Source organism: Protomyctophum bolini (assembly GCF_963924005.1).
Source record: "Protomyctophum bolini genome assembly, chromosome: 4".
Taxonomy (NCBI): domain Eukaryota; kingdom Metazoa; phylum Chordata; class Actinopteri; order Myctophiformes; family Myctophidae; genus Protomyctophum; species Protomyctophum bolini.
In genome coordinates this window covers 15051881-15069415 of record NC_137865.1, presented here as the reverse complement: position 1 = coordinate 15069415, position 17535 = coordinate 15051881, and the positions used below count along the sequence as shown (strand labels likewise).

The 17535-nt window shown below is 43.1% G+C and overlaps 2 protein-coding genes across 2 annotated transcripts; one reads left to right on the top strand and one right to left on the bottom strand.

The window, feature by feature from the left end:
• Window positions 1-476: 476 nt before the first annotated feature.
• Window positions 477-5394, bottom strand: cln6b (CLN6 transmembrane ER protein b; the record flags this gene model as incomplete). The annotated part of the gene is made up of 8 exons (XM_080762091.1): window positions 477-624; window positions 710-838; window positions 2637-2759; window positions 2927-2982; window positions 3174-3362; window positions 3569-3667; window positions 4039-4159; window positions 5369-5394. 8 exons carry the CDS (start codon window positions 5392-5394, stop codon window positions 477-479), a joined length of 891 nt encoding a protein of 296 aa, XP_080618217.1.
• Window positions 5395-9556: 4162 nt separating this feature from the next.
• On the top strand, window positions 9557-17535 carry fem1b (fem-1 homolog b). The gene is made up of 4 exons (XM_080762365.1): window positions 9557-10408; window positions 11081-11504; window positions 11745-12242; window positions 13993-17535. The coding sequence occupies exons 1-4, from the start codon at window positions 10161-10163 to the stop codon at window positions 14704-14706; spliced, it is 1884 nt and encodes a 627-aa protein (XP_080618491.1). The 5' UTR covers window positions 9557-10160; the 3' UTR covers window positions 14707-17535.

The following is a 17535-nucleotide window of genomic DNA, read 5'->3' as shown; positions in this document are numbered from 1 at the left end:
CTTGTCTCTATTCTACTCGTAGGCCTATCTGTTTGTCAGAAATTGTGTGTGTAATGTAAACAAAATGTGTGTAATGTGTGTAATGTAAACAGACAAAGGAGATAAGTTATACTGTGTGTACAGCTCTGATATACTGTATCTATAGACATAAGAACAAGTCAGCCACAGATGAGACAGACATTCAGAGACTAGTAGTTACATGTAGATTAGTTTAACATATTTTGATGTGGCATTTCAGACATTACAGGGAGTAAAAATGTAAAGTTATTTGCCTATAAAATGTAAAAGAAAGAAAATAAATAAATGCAAACTAAAGCAAATAATAAAAGTCTACATATTACACTGGAAGAATGAGCCACGTTTCTTTTAAGATAAGATCAAATAACATGGAGGGAAATGGTGTGTTCAAATATGGAGTAGGTTTAGGGTGATTGTAGTGGGTTTGTTGTTTGTTGTTTTGGGGTGGAGTTAGTGGGTTACTGATAGCTTTTTGGGTGACGGTAGAGTGTGTAGAAGGCTGACGGCTGGGGCACATAGATGACCCTGGGGTATTTCTTCCTGAGGTCAGTGTTGCTCCACAAGCAAACCACCCACACACACACAAGGCCTAGAGAAACACAGAAACTACACACAAACAAATACACATCAAAACTAAACAGAATTGAGTGTGTGTGCATGTGTGTGTGCGTGCATGCATATGCATACACACCTGTAGAGCAAGAAGAGACCGTTGCTGTCGTTGACAAGACCCTTTCTCTTCTGGTGAAGGGTCATGGCGACCATGGTAAAGAGAGTGAAGACGAGGAGGATGAAGGCCTGTCCCTCAGTGACCAGGTACCTGCCTCGACACAGACACAGATGGTAAGAAGAAGAATAGTAGACTACATAAATGATAGATAACTCACTCACTGAAGGAAAAACAAAACATTGTAGAATTGAATGAAACAACATACTGGCCAAATATGCTAAATTAATATTCTATGATATTTCTATCTTAAAACATTGTTTGGTGACTGTGTCTCTGATCCTTGTTTGTGAAGCCACTCATCTAGGATCGTCATTGTACTAATACTATTGGTTGATCGTTGATCACTGATGATGAAGGATCTGCACAATATTCTGTGGTTACGTTCTGGATAACTTAAATGTAGGTGAGGCAAGGGATGAAACATACGCAAGGAAGCAAATCCTTACTGTGACAGCAAGTGTTTGTCCTGATATGAATTTGAGATCAGCCTGAGGTCTCTCCGTCAGTGGAGATCATCTGAGAGGTAATTACTCAGTAGCTGAGAAACACTGACTTATAAATTATTCTACCACGCTGAAGATGAGCTCACACACACACACACACACACACACACACACACACACACACACACACACACACACACACACACACATTCTTTTGCCTGAAGCAACAGATTGTTTTTCAGATGGTGACTCCAAGTGGACGGGGGTGGCAGTGGATCAGGAGGAAGAAAGACTGGCTTGGGAACGTGTATATCTATTCTACGTCCGAGCATAGACATGGTAACGCCCCGCCTGCCTCTGATTGGTCTACCGTATATCTATTCTACGTCTGAGCAAGTGAGCATAGACATGGTACCGCCCCGCCTGCCTCTGATTGGTCTACCGACACTGCCCGTCTTACCTGTCCTCCGAGATGCAAGGGTACTCCGTGGTGGGAAATAAGTACAAGAGAATAGCAACACGCGACAGTAACTTGTAACTTTCATTTTTGTAGAAGAGCCAAACTAATATTGTTTGTGCCAGCTTTGATTGAATAAAGTGTTAGTGTTGATTATCGTGTATTAATCTAATTATAGATCTAATTATAGTCAACTAATGTTATACTAAAAAGATAAAGATCAAGGGAAAAGATAACTTTTTACAGTACAATAATGTTTCAAGTTTACACATAAATAAACAGGCCAACGGCATTAGTTTGCCTCTACAAAAATAAAAGTTACTGTCGCACGTGCCAAGCTGTCATTCTCTTGTATTATATCGTGCTTGTATTATTTATTTATTTCCCACCACAGAATAACCTTGGGGCAGACTAAGGGGAGGATTATCCAACGGGCCTGTTGGGCCCAGGCCCAGGGGCCCAAGTTAGGGGGGGGGGGGCCCTGAGCTTGAGCGTCCGCGTGGCCGCAAAGAGGCTCAAGCTCTGGGCAGACTATCCAGCATGTATCTTCCACCTTGGAGGAAACTCTGGTAAGGCCGGCAGTGTCGGTAGGCCAATCAGAGGCAGGCGGGGTGTTACCATGCCCCGCCTGCCGTAGAAAAGATATACACCTTGGGAACTGGTTCGATCTCCGGCTTCTTCTGGCATATTGTTTAAGAGTCCCAAGACACTGAACCTCTAACTGCTCCCGATGAGCAGGTTGGTGCCTGCCTTGCATGCTCGCCTGCATCAACAAATTTCACCAAAACCAAACTCTCTCCACAGATTAAAAAATTACCCTCACCCTATTTGCCAGCATAGCAGTAGAAAACACTGGTTGTACTGCGCAGCACCCATGTGTAACTATGTGTAACTGTATGAGTATGAAACAGTATAGCGGTATGTATGTTTCTATAAAGGAGCTTTGTTATCTATCCCTGATTAAATAAAGGTACACAAAAAGACTGACCAATAGTAGAGTGCATTGGGCAGTAAAAGGAGCCAACCAGCATGGGGCATCACTGGCTCCTCCTCCCTGGGGCAGAAACAGCCCGAGAAATAGAGGAAAAGGATGAGGAAGAGAGGAATGTACCTAGAGAGAACAAAATTATTATTACCCGACCAACCTCTGTTCATCGAGTTAATGCCTTTAACAAAACATTTGCTGTTAATATGAATTCCTTTTAACATAATTTGATTTTACAGCCGAAAACATGTAGATTCACATGCAGGGAAATATATAGTTTGACTTCTTCTCACCACATGAAATGACCCAAAGTCTCATCATAGAAGTACAGAAGCTCAAAGGAATCAACCTGTTAAAACACAATATTATCAGCAAAGAATAGTATAGAGGGACTCTTCATGTGCCACTAATAAGAAAAATTACCGTAAATTACAGTAAACCAAGAATAAGGCAAACTTGACATAAACCATGCATACCTAAACAAACCTAAACTAGGCTACACAAAAAAAATATTTAAAGTGAAGGTGACTCTGGTTGTACCAGGGAAGCAGGTTTGAGGTTCATCATAATTGGGTTATCCCTGATGGATAGGTGGAGCTGGTAGCCAATCAGGAGGAGGTGATGTGTGATAGAGTCAGCCACCAGATGGATGCTGGTCCCCATGACAACAGCAATGACGCACAGGTAGATGATAGTACGGGGGAGGGTCTTGGGGCTTCGCTCTGTCAGCTGGGATACACATGTACGGTAATTAGACCACAAGTGAATATCGCTTCACACTCTAATCACATTTAACGCTTGAGAGATATACCCAGCACAACCACAGTGTGGCCACGGGAGATTCTCAGCACATTCACTAGAACCACACCACCCTTCTACTGCTGTTCACTGGGAGGGAGCTGCCCAGCGTGACCATGCATGGTGTGATGAGTTACCTTTAGCAGCAGGATGGGGGTGGAGATGTTGTAAGCCATGTGGAGAAAGTCTGCAGGACTAGGTCTGTTCAAAGGAAACCATTCCACTGGCAGCAGCAGCTATAATAACAAGGATCATTATGGTTAGTAGGACTCTATCCTGTCTAACCTTTAGTGATTCCATATCACTAAGGTTAGACAAACAGTTGTAATTACTAATTATATGATGTACTAGTTAGATTGAGGGCATAATAAGTCATCCTCTCTACCCTTTAATCTGTCCTCCATTCATCCAATGTACTACTAGTCTATATCATATCAATCCCATCTAACTAATAAGTTAGTCCAACCTTGTGCATCTCTCCTATGTCCTCCTATAGCGCTACCATAGACACTACAACCTGTTCTTTCTATAAACACATCAATTCACAATTCTATGTCACGTCAGGTTTTGAATTTGTTTTTTGAATAGAGGATTGAGACTGAGATACCATGACAATAGACCTGCCCACATCCAGGAGCCAGTTCTGTAGGGTGAAGCTGATCCACAGGTCCAGATGGAAATGAGGTTTACACAGAGAATGGTCCGCTTCCCTGGACCTGGACCTAGGTCTGGGAACAGAACGACAGACAGACGACAGACCGGTTATGTGTTGACGTTACTTTCAGGTTGCATGTCAAGCACTGAGCTGATGACCTTATCCACACAAATGCAGCTGTGCAAACTGATGCGCACAACCATAGTGTGACTTTCAAATCTTAGGTCACTCAAAACATATTTAGCTACAGACACAGAACATCTTAGGTTCTTGTACAATATATTGACAAAATATATACACACACATTATCAGCCTCATGGCAATTAAAAATCACACCCGTGTGAACTAAGTGAGGGGAGCTCTTATCATCGGACATCATCATGACGTAAAATAGACACTATATGCCTATTTGCTCAGACACTATGACGTAAAATTCGCCATTAATTGTCAATGGGAATTTAATGTTTGTGTAAGACGAAGATCTACACAAATAGCAAACGGCTCTGACACATTAATGACCTACTCCAGTGTCCTTACAACACTAGTACAGCAGCTCACTAGGTCTTTTGACCAAAGGTTTCTGGCTGTTCCTCAAACAAGCTTAGGGTGTAGCCTGGACAGCATTCCATTTCGGGTTTATGATCCGGTCGGGAGCGGATGGTAACTTTTGTCATGTTCCATGTTGTAGTCAATGATTTGTAGTCATCTGCCAGGAAACCACAAGGCGGACTCAGTACTATTAATGGGTACTGTCTTATTCCGCCTTGTGGTTTCCTGACTGATGACTACAAATCAGTGACTACAACATGACGTAAATTACCATCCTCTCCAGACCGGTTCACACGGCGATTTTGGACAGACCAGGCTTTCCTCCGAGGTGGAAAGCCTGGTGACGCGAGGTTACTTAAGGGTGCATTCCACATAAGCACAAAATACCTTCTTCTGCATGTCCCCGGTTATTCTCCCAGCTGGCCGTAGATGAAGATGTATTGTTTAAATATTTATGGTATTTATGATTTTAAAACACTTGGCATGGAATGGTGTTATAACAATAAAAAATGTCTTACTTAATTACTAACACATTCCTTGAGGACTGTCCCCCGTCTAGTAGTGGGAGTACTTTGGGTAGCTAAAAGGCCATAAAACCCACTCACTTTTTGCTGCCCCTTCACTCCTTATTGTGACAACAAGCAAATGAATGAATCTCACTCACGTCCTTCACAATCAACATTTCTATCTCTGGGGTGTGGTCAGTTTCTTTCCTTCTCCTTTCAAGTCCCACAATACCAGCTGCTGTTTCAGGATCATCCTTCCATCAGCACTTCCTAACATTCTCAGAGACAAAGAGCGAGAGTAACCAACTTCAAAGGTAGCCTACTTTATCGTCTCTCAATCCTATTTATGAGTCTGCTAAGTTTGCTATAGTTGTCTAAAAACATCATGATGGCCTATGATTTTTAAAACACAGAAAAACGAATTAACCCGTTAAACCCATGTTTTTATTAATGTATTAATTCTTTATTAATTCAAATCTCTGCCTCCAAAGTAGCAGCTACTCTTCCACAACAAACAAACGATAGTTGACGGGGCTCCATGTCGCAACATGACGTGTTGTGAGTTTGTAGACCTGAGCTTGTAGAGATTCAAAAAGCTGCAGCTATAGAATGATTTAATAAATATGTCACTATGATCCATCACCACTAGTAGGATTTCCATGAATACGTTCTACTAAACAAAACTGCTTTTTATGTAGTGTATATGGCACTTTTGGTGAGACAGCAGTTTAAGGGAATTCTTACTGGTATGTGTACAATTTAGAATGGGCCTAAAGAAACAAACTTGATTTGTCAAACAAACCTGGAAATGAAGGTTCCTGCATGTAGGGCTGAGGTATGTCGCTTCCTGATTGATGACTCCATGTTTCCCTTTGACTTCCACAATCTACAGTATAGCTATGACACTGTGACAATGTCCATACGCCTACTAACAATATTCCACAATCTATAGGTATAATAACAATGTTCTTACCCCTTCTCCCTTCAGGGATAACCCATATGTTAAGATAAATTCTGGATCATTTCCAAACTACGAGGACGTGAGGATCAAGCAGATGGACCGTAAAATGGTGACGTTGTCATCTGCGAATCATCTCCATCTCTATCAAACTCTCTTTCCCAAAGAGCTCTTGACAGATTGTGTATAAAGACGAGATAATATCCAATCAAGTCTCTTCTCACTCCTCTTCCTATAGAACGTGATGTCCTGCTTCTGAAGACGAAACAAAATGCACAGTCTGAAATGTCCAGTTAGTTCCCGTTTGTTCATGCACTTTTCCAGTACTGTGTTGAAAGTGGGTAAGGGTTGTTACTGAAAGACATGGCAACGTCAAATGTTCAGGAGATAAAGTCACGCTGTTGGAAAATGCAGTCAAGAGTGTTTCTAATAGTGGGATGCTGTCATCTGCAAGGTTCAATTTGAGATAAGCCCATAATCTGTATAAACCTATCTACTGTGTTACTGTATTGTACAGCTATAATCTGGTTTCAGATTAACAGAAAGATTCCAGCTGTTCCAAATGATACTTCATCAAATCAAATCAAATCAAATCAAATCAAATCAAACTTTATTTCTAGAGCACATTTACAAAGACCAGAAGGTCAACCAAAGTGCTGTACAGGATCATGAGGTAAACATACAATCAACACGTAACATAGTAAAACAAAATCAAAGTAACACAAACAGTACACAGGTTAATTAGGTCAAACATTGAAAGCCAGGGAAAAGAAATGGGTTTTGAGTAAAGACTTGCCTCTAAGGAGTAAGCAGACTTAATATGAAGGGGCAGACAGTTCCAGAGTTTGTAATTGGAATTGGGCACAGTCAGGAGCCGCTGGTCAGCTGATAAATACAGGGGGGCCAAACCGTTTAGGGTTTTAAAAACAAATAATAGAATCTTAAAATCAATTCTAAATTTAACGGGAAGCCAGTGGAGGGAGGCAAGAACGGGAGTGATATGATCACGCCTCCTCGTACCAGTGAGTAGGCGCACGGCGGCATTTTGGAAAAGCTGCAGACATCCAAAAATGCCGTCTTCATCTAGGTGGGAAATAAGGAGGCCATAATGATGGACTTGAAAATATATACATTGTCACTGACTGTATATATAACTGAAACAAAAGAAAGGAAAGCAGCCATGCAGCCAGATGGGCAATTACTATTTGTAGGCTATAACACCTTTCAAAAGTTTACAAAGTGCTTCACAACACAAACCACAACAAACAGTGTGGGGAAAGAAAAACTAAATTCACACCTGTGTGAACTGAGCGGTGCAACTATCCATTTATTATAGTTACTGTTCTGTACTGTGCTCGGTATACTGTAGTGTAGTAAAGTCTTCGAGAAATGACAGAGTTACCGTGTGGGGGTCCCCGGAACATGCAGACCGCCTCGTGTCTGAAACAGGCACCAAATGACAAGAGTTCACATGAGGGGGTCCCTGAGGGGTCCGTGTGGAAGTCCCGGGGGGGGGGTCCATGTGGGGTCCGTGTGCGGGTCCCCGGAACATCCAGACCCCCAGGAACGCACCCAGAGCTCCTGTAGTGTACTCTGTGCCACTTTACTCTGTGCTGTACTCTACTGGCCACTTTATGTGTTCCTGTCCATGCTCGGACACAGAGACAGACACACAGACACACACACACACACACACACACACACACACACACATACATACATAGGGACACACATAGCTGCGTAATGGAGCAGAGTCACCGCTCAAAAAACTAGAAATGCACTCTGTCGAGGTGCAAACTTGCGCCTTGCACACATAATGCAGCTGCCTACAAAGGCCATGTATGGCCCAAAGGTTGTGGGAAGGGACAGGAGGTCACATTATATCCTAGGCAGGTGTGCAAGGCCATTCGGAGATGTATGCTGGACTGATATGCTAATCAAGGGCTGATAACACCACTAACACCACACAGCTACCTCGGAAAGATCCACTGCATACATTTCCTCACAGAAAGAAACATCCTAAACATATGCAAAGGACTTGGTGTTAAAAATCAATTTCTCTCTATGGTTGCGAGATCTTGGGGGCCCTTAACAAACCATGACCTTGAAAAATGTGATAAACAACAAACCGAGACCCTACACACAGAATTCTGCTAATCCATTCTCCGGACCCAGCGAAAACCCCCAAATAATGCATGCAGGGCAGAAGGGCGATACGCACTCATAATCCAAATAAAAAAGGGCACTTAGATTCTATACAACCACCTAAAAGAAAGTGACCCAAATGCACTCCATAATACAATTAAGGCACTCACTGTGCAGTGTGCAGCCAGGTAGATCACATGACATGGCCCTAAATAATATTTAATTATATATATATATATATATATATATATATATATATATATATATATATATATATATATATATATATTAAAAAAAACTTTTTGGCATAAATTGACTTGATTGATTGACATAAAAAAGGGTTATAATGCAATAGGCTACTTTGTTTTCAAGAGTGTTGCTGCATGCTCACAATCACAAATGTCGGTAGAATTACAAATTAAATCCAAATCCAAAACCCTTACCTATTCCATTTATCTCCCTCTATTTACCCAAGTGCATTTGTCTTATACGTAATGCCAGCGCCACTATTCCAAAGCCGCACCAGGTACATTTTAAAACTACAGGATTTTCAGCAATGGAATTGCATTTTTTCGGTGGGTAGATCTTGTTGAGCTGGTCATTTTCAAAGTAAGTCAAAAAAGTGTGGGCACCCCTGCTCTAGAGATGCCCCCTAAGCCAGCTGGCCCTGGAACTCTGTGCACAAACACAAACAGAGCCACCAGATAGAAAACCCATCAGACTAAGCCAAATGATAAAACCGCAAAAGGACAACTACCTGACTGACACATTGGAAAGAACACAAAAGCAGAGTAAACTAGCTATCTGGCCCTAAACAGAGAATACACTGTGGCAGAATACCTGAGCACCGTGACGAAACCCAAAACAACGGAAAAACAATAAGCAAACACAGCAGCAAGATTTGTGAGCTGCTGTGATAGGATCAAATGGAACACAACCACCTTAAAGACTAATCATTGTGTGTATTCCTGCACTATCTGCATCGAGTGATCTTGGTACATATAAATTGATTTATTGGAGATTCTACTTTCAATTGTAGGCTACATACATTTTTTTTTTTTGTGTATTGTTCCACTTTTTGCTTTGGCAATGTAACCATATGTTTTCCTCATGCCAATAAAGTTATTTGAATTTAAGTCGAATTGAATTGACTGTGAACCACTTTTGATTAGTCGTATGTAAGCAACTTTTGATTACATAGTGAGTCAGTGATAAATTATAAAAGTGTATTTTTTTACTTAGTGTATTTTTAAATCCACGTAGCCAAGTCCTCCTCCTTAAAGCGATCTGATTTTTGAGGGCGGACCATGTGTGAGTAGGAAAGCGTTCCGCCCGGAGATACTTCGTAGTAGAACTATTACTTCCGGCAAATCAGTGGAGAGCGAAGGTGAAACGAACAGTGTTGGATTTGTTTTGAAAAATACAACTTCTTTTTTGTCATTAGAACCGCGTAAGACAGACGTATTTTCATCGTTGTGTTTTACGGTGACCCGAAGAGATCGGAGGATCTTTTGTTTCTATTTTCACACATTTTCATTTTAATCTGGAATGTTGTTTATTTACTAGATCTGAGCCTTTAGCTTTTTTGAAGCTAACCGCTAGCTCGCTCAGCTGTTCGGCGGCGTGTGGCGTGTGTGCGGTGCGGTATAAAGTTGACAAGGAAAGGAGGAGCACCTTCAGCTGTCAACTCACCAACGCCGTGCGACGACCCGAGGCCACCGTCCCGAGGCATCGTCTCCCGTGTGTGTGTATATCGATGAGGGTCAAACATCAGTGTTTTCATGTGAGCGCCGGTGCCGTGTCGGTATGTTAATGGGCGGGGGGTCGCTTTGCTGTGGACACCGTAGCAGGAGACACTTGTTGAGAAAGCGGAAGTCCTGGCGGCTACCTGCAGGGCCGGTGGTGGTGGTGGTGCCATGGAGTCCCTGGCTGGGTACGTGTACAAGGCGGCCAGCGAGGGCAGAGTCCTGACCCTGGCCGCCCTCCTCCTCAACCACTCCCAGGCCGAGACCAAGTATCTGCTCAGCTATGTCACCCACCTGGCGGGGCAGAGGTCCACGCCTCTCATCATAGCGGCCAGGAACGGACACGACAAGGTGGTCAGGCTGCTGCTGGACCACTACAAGGTGGACACGGAGCAGACGGGCACGGTCAGATTCGACGGGTTAGTCTCACACATTGTTCACATTGTATCTGTGTTATGGAAAATATAGCTGCTAGATATACAGCTATAGTGCCAAGTACAGGATCCATTCATGGATTTTTCTTTATCTGGTTCTGTGAAAATAACCCCACCATAAAAAAAAACTACATTTCCACACTAGATAGTCTAATATGCCTCCAGGTTGTGACTGTCAACTCAATAGTCTAATAATTAGGTTACTGACAAGGTGCAACATGCATAGGCATAAAGGGAAAACAGCCTATATATAGGCAGTAGACTGCCTGAGGTCTATAGATTTCATGTATCAGCACTTTTTCATACTGGTTGTTTAAAATGTCTGAAGTAAATCCGCTTGCACATTCGTACAGCACAACCTATACAACCTATACCTATGACTTTTACACACGTTCAAATCACATTGGCCCCTTTTCCACCAGGGTTGAAACGGTTCAGAGTGTTTCCACTGAAAACGAATCTGACTCAGAACCCTAAAAGTTGTTTCAGAGCCGGAACCAAAAAATGTTCCGGTTCCGTGATAGCACCAAGGTTCTGAACGGAACCAGTTCTAGAACCAAAGTTATTTTGGTGAAAAGGGGGCTATTGTTTGTTTAATGGGTAAATGAGTGCATCCCGATTCCCAAGTAAACTTCCTGGTCCCCCCCCCCCCTCCAGATATGTGATTGATGGGGCCACAGCCCTGTGGTGTGCGGCGGGGGCAGGACACTTTGAGGTGGTGCGCCTTCTCGTCACTCACAAGGCCAATGTCAATCACACCACCATCACCAACTCCACCCCTCTGCGCGCCGCCTGCTTCGACGGGCGCCTGGACATCGTGCACTACCTGGTGGAGCACCAAGCGGACATCGGCATCACCAACAAGTACAACAACACTTGTCTCATGATCGCGGCCTACAAGGGCCACACGGAGGTGGTGAGCTTCCTGCTGGAACGAGGGGCTGACCCCAACGCCAAGGCCCACTGTGGGGCCACGGCACTCCACTTTGCCGCCGAGGCAGGACACCTAGACATTGTCAAGGAGCTGGTTCGCTATGAGGCTGCAATGGTGGTCAATGGACATGGCATGACTCCACTCAAGGTAATTTTTTTATTATGCAATTTTAATCATACTATATTGTACATCTATCAGAGTCGGCCCCACATATAATAGTTTTTGGTATATTTTCTACAGACTTGACCGCATAACAGTTTTTGTAATTTTTGTTTTGTTTTTGGAACAAAGTACAATTAAGCGCTGGCAGAGAATTTATGAAAATGTAGGAATGTTACTTGACTTCATCTCCTCTGCCATCCCTTCCTTCCTCTTCCTAATGTCCAGGTGGCAGCCGAGAGCTGTAAGGCAGATGTGGTGGAGTTGCTCCTGGCTCACGCCGACTGTGACCCTTTGAGTCGTATCGAGGCGTTGGAGCTTCTGGGGGCCTCCTTTGCCAACGACAGGGAGAACTATGACATCCTAAAGACCTACCACTACCTGTACCTGGCCATGCTGGAGCGCCACCGCAGCTCAGACAACATCATCCCCAAAGAACCCCTGCCTCCCATCGAGGCATATGGTGGACGGTGTGAGTGCCGCACGCCCCGTGAGTTAGAGGTCATAAGGGCGGATCGCGACGCCCTCCACATGGAGGGACTGATGGTCCGAGAGAGAATCCTGGGTTCAGATAACGTGGACGTGTCACACCCCATCATCTACCGCGGGGCTGTGTATGCAGACAACATGGAGTTTGAACAGTGCATCAAACTGTGGCTACATGCACTTCGCCTCAGGCAGAGAGGGAACCGCAACACACACAAAGACCTACTGAGATTTGCTCAGGTACATGTTACATTTAAAAAGTGTCTTCTGGAGGTTGTTTTAACAATGACATTGAAACATGTCTGTGTGTATGGGTATGTTTTGACTCCAATGCAACATTTAGTCAGATTTCATATTGAATTCTTAAAGCTTCTTCTTAAAGCATCCTGATTCCATGATGGAGAATGTGGGGTAGTGAAAATGAAAGCAGTCCAGCAGCTACGTGTAATATCTGCCTCAAGTCGATACCGGAGAACTTCATCGTTATACTAACATGCTGTCTTCATCAGTCAAACCCACGGATTATTTAGTAATAGTTCATTTCCAAAGTGATCAAATTATTTTGTGCAATTAAATGGTCAGCTAGATAATGATAAAAAAGGTGAGTATGTGAATACCAATGACAGTACCAATTAGGGATGTCAGGGGTTAACCGGTTAACCGGTTAGCCGACAGTTAAGAAACATCCGGATATTCATCAGCTTTAACGGTTAATTTGCATAATAATAAATACGTGTTCTGATCTTAAATCCCTTTATTTTAGATCGTTTTTAGTAATAGTACAACATAAACATTACAGAGACTGTACTTGTCACTGTACAATACTTTAAAACAGTTGTCATGTTGCACACATGCCTAAAATTGTTCTTATTTGCACCGCCCAGCTTAATTGTCACACTCCAGGCTGCATGAACAGCGCTCTGGCTCGGTTTTCTGCCCCCTCAATATCCCAAAGTTCTCTGTTGTACTTCTGGCTAGTTGGCTACAAGGGTAGCTTTGCGGACTTGCGGTAGTCGAAATGTAAGCGAGTGACAGCGAGACGAGATGAACACATGTCGACCGTATAAATGCAGAGACCTACTTGGCATTATTAATTCCATTATTGGCCATTTGGCCTGGACGGAGAACGTTTACAGCCGCTGCCGCTTCCTCCTCCTATCCGTCTCCCCACACTGGGCACTGGCACGGCTTACGGCTATCAAGTTAGCCATGTGCTATCGATGTTTGAGGGATTTCTCGTCAGCGAAAAGTCAACAAACGGAACACGGTGACATGCTTGCTGATCTTCCTTAATAATAATTTAAAAAAAAAGGCTTAGCCCATGCGTCCAGTGGCTTTATAGGTAGCTCAGATCTGGACTGGATTTATTTATGTTTTGGACTAGAACTGGCGGACCTCTGTACTGTAGACGCGCATATGCATGCATCATGCAGATGCGATGCATTGTTTATTGATGATTAAGCCTACAACAATTTATTTATATTGTTAAATGTTGCTTTTTTGTTTGTCTTTTAAAAAAGGAGCATAAATAAATGTATACCATTCGTCTACCAACTTTAATTATGTAGCCTATACATGCATATTACATTTGGGGTAGCCTATTAAAAAAAAGAAAAAAATCAACCACTATCCGTTAATGACCCGGTTAATCCTGTCGGCTAACCGGTTGGGAAACTATCCGTTACTGACATCCCTAGTACCAATATTTCAGGATATTGTTTACTAATTCATTCGGTACTTTGGTGTTTAAACTTTAGCATTCCTACTTCATCTAGTATAAACTCTAAACAACTATCTTCTCTCTCTCTCTCTCAATTCAATGCAATTTAAATAAAGGTGAAGTAAAACTAAAATGCACTAAACCGCGGTGAGTCGGAAAACCGGCGAGTTCTCCGGATACCCCTCAAGCACCTACAGTGGATGGGGCTAAATACTTAAGTGTGCACTGTGCAGCATTATCTAGAAAATATAAAGGTTGATGTGTCTCCAGGTCTTCTCCCAGATGGTCCACCTGAAGGAACCGGTCCCGGCCTCAGCCGTGGAGCAAGTCCTGGGCTGCAGCGTCCTGGAGATCCAACGCAGCATGGAGCGGGTGGAGTCTGCTCCAGAGGCCGAGCTCCCACAGGCCCTGGACAACTATGAGTCCAACATATTCACCTTCCTCTACCTGGCCTGCATCTCCACCAAGACATCTTGCGGTGAGGAGGAGCGTGCGCGCCTCAACAAGCAGATCTACGACTTGGTCCGCCTCGACCCACGCTCCCGACAAGGCTCTTCCCTGCTCCACCTGGCGACCAGCTCATCCACGCCCGTGGACGACTTCCACACGAACGACGTGTGCAGCTTCCCCAATGCGCCGGTCACCAAGCTCCTGCTGGACTGCGGCGCACAGGTCAACGCCGTTGACAGCGAGGGCAACAGCCCGCTCCACGTCATCGTCCAGTACAACCGGCCTATCAGCGACTTCCTGACACTGCATGCCATCATCATCAGCCTGGTGGAGGCCGGCGCACACACAGACATGGCAAACAAGCAGAGCAAGACACCGCTGGACAAGAGCACCACGGGTGTCTCGGAGATCCTGCTGAAGACGCAGATGAAGATGAGCCTCAAGTGCCTGGCGGCACGCGCCGTCCGCAGACACCACATCACCTACCGAGACCAGATCCCCAAAACCCTGGAGGAGTTTGTCGAGTTCCACTGAAACATGTAACACACACACACACACACACACAAAACGCACCTCTAAAAACTCCACTCCTAGCCAGGATTGGAGAATACTCCTAGAAAACAATGATAAACTCACATCGTTCTTTAAATAAAAAAAGAGAGATCATGTTATTTTTAATTTTTCTAACAAATTTAAACGGTGCTGATGGTGGCAGGTGATCAATTGAACAGTTTTTGAAGATATTAAGCATTTATATCTTTTTAAGTATGAATTGCTAAGTACCAGCAGCCTCAGTCAGCCGTCCTGTCTGTCTTCGTCTCTCCAACCCTAAAAGAGAAATACTTTTCTTTTCGTTTTCCCTCAGCAGTGACCGTCTGAGTAGTATAACTTGAGAGTAATGTCCTCAAAGTTTGTATCATGGCATGCCAAAAGTATTGTTTTTCAGTTTTTAGATGATATTAAATTCAATACTTAAGCCCTGACTGTTGACTTTTAAAATCTACAAAAGATTTTTAAGGGGAGGGGGGTGTTTGCTTCCTTGTCAGTTTCACTCTGTGAAAAGCAACCTGCTTACTCTTCACACAGCTGAATGAGAATAACAGAGGTGTGACATTACTAACTCTGGAAGTATCCTTTTTTTTTTTTTAACCCTACTGGAACCATGACGTTATAGTTTTTGTTTCTATAGCAACACCCGGCCGTAACCAAGGCGTATTATATCTGAAAACTCATTTTGAAGAAGCTGCATGTCTGAACGGTTGGAAAGCACGTAAATGTGAAACAAACTTCTCCATAATCCGCTTTGAGTCGACCTGCTGGGGAATGAGATTTAAATGACTGTGAATAGAAACCGGGTGGAACTTGATTGAAACTAATTCACCCCTGGGTCAACCTAGGAGGACCTTAGAGTCGCCGCGTGAGGACTCGCCCCAGGGCAAGGGTATAAAGTGTAAAACACTAAAGGAGACTCGCCCAGCAGTGTCACACAAAATACTAGTCACTGCTGTTGTTTTGTACTTCTCTGAGCATGCCACAGAGCCTTTAGTAGTGATAGAAGATGGGTTTGCTGTGTCTGCTGGTTCCTGATTGTCCCAGCTTACAGCTTTATGACAGGACGTTGGTCACCTGGTCATTTTTTACCTCATCTCTTTGTCTGAGACGATCATATGTGGCACAGTTCAGGAATTGTGAAAGCTGTTTTTGCGTGTGTGTGTGTGTGTGTGTGTGTGTGTGTGTGTGTGTGTGAGAGAGAGAGAGAGAGAGAGGGAGAGGGAGAGAGAGAAAACAGGATGTGTGAGTTTTACAGATCTGAATTGGCTTGAGAGGGAATTGTTGAAAGGTTTGTGTGAGAGACAGACAGAAAGGAGAGGTATAATGTTAAAGGTGGTGTGATATGTACTTGTTAAAATAAGTGTTAAATAGCTCTATACTCTATAGAAATAATTGCTATAGCGTGTTTGTTCAATAATAGGGGTCTCCCAGTCTCTCCAGCACTTTAGTAAACAGTTTCTATACGGATACCAATTTTATCTAATTGGCGAGAACTCTTACCAGACTAGCATAAACAATTGGAAGTGATGAAACAAAAACATGAATTATTTTGGCTGTAAAGTGAACCCTGTACTGTAGGCATTTTGTGTTTACTAAAGGGACAGGGAGACTCCGTTACAGCAGGTGGCAGCAGATGGGTTAACACTCTGTAGCAGTGATTTGTATAGAGCCTTAACAAAACACTTCACACTATCTTTAAGAACACAGCCAGCCTCATTGTCTTCCATGTACCCTATGTGTGTTTCTAACCTGTGACATTTCACAGGTTATTTATTTATCACGCTAAGCGCAGCAGCAGTTGTACTGATAAAGGAGACTGTCAACACAGACCAAATACACAGAGAGCAACTTGCTGGATAACATGATCATACTTTTAATAGGAAATTTTATTTCAGAATATTTTGAGAGAAAACTAAAGTTTATTTAAAAGGGTATGCTTTATAAAGGTATATTGTGAATACTCGTCTGCAAAGCTAGGTGTGAGTTTAAATTCGTTTATAAAAATAAACATTTGCTGTTTTAACATGTGCCTGTGACTTAATGCCAGATCTCACTTTGTTACAACAAAGTTGTCTGTCATTTTTACTCCCAAATCCTTTAGCCTTCTATTGGTTTAATCAGTAATCAAGACAAAACTAACTAATACTTATCTCTAGTACCTAATGCTCTCAAAAACATGAATATTTTGACAAATTGAAATCTGGCTATAATTATGTTCCCATGATGATGTCCGTTTTGATCATGAAGGACGATGCCCATCAGCACATTGTTTTAAGCTCACATCGTACAGAGACACGGCACCAACTGTCTGTCCTAAAGAGAGAAACCGGCACCTTAAAGACTGTCGCTTGTCGAAAATGACCTGATAACACAAGGTCAGACCAGCGGCGGGGTACAAGTTAGGCTTTACTGAATGGACTATCTGGACTAAACTGGCACGTCGTGTAATTAGTACACAATATATAATATATGCCTAATTGAAACCATACCTACATCAACAGTAGCTGCTCTCGAGAACAGACAGTTGGTGTTGTCTCTGTAGGACAGCATGTGGTCCTTCAGTACTTTTAAAAGCAGATGGTTCGAGGTCTATTTCTGCCTTTTTGGGGGGAGGGGTTTGATGTGCCATCCTGTGTGTCAGACTGATGACAGACAGCTGTGTTTATTTTATTTTTCATTTTTCATAACGGCTTCTGTATGGGAAGAAATGAACCCAAAGATTTTCACATTTCTTGTCTGTCTATAGAAAATAGTTTGTTCATGTCTGATGAATGACTTGTGTTCTATTAAAGAGCTTGTTTCCTAATGAAA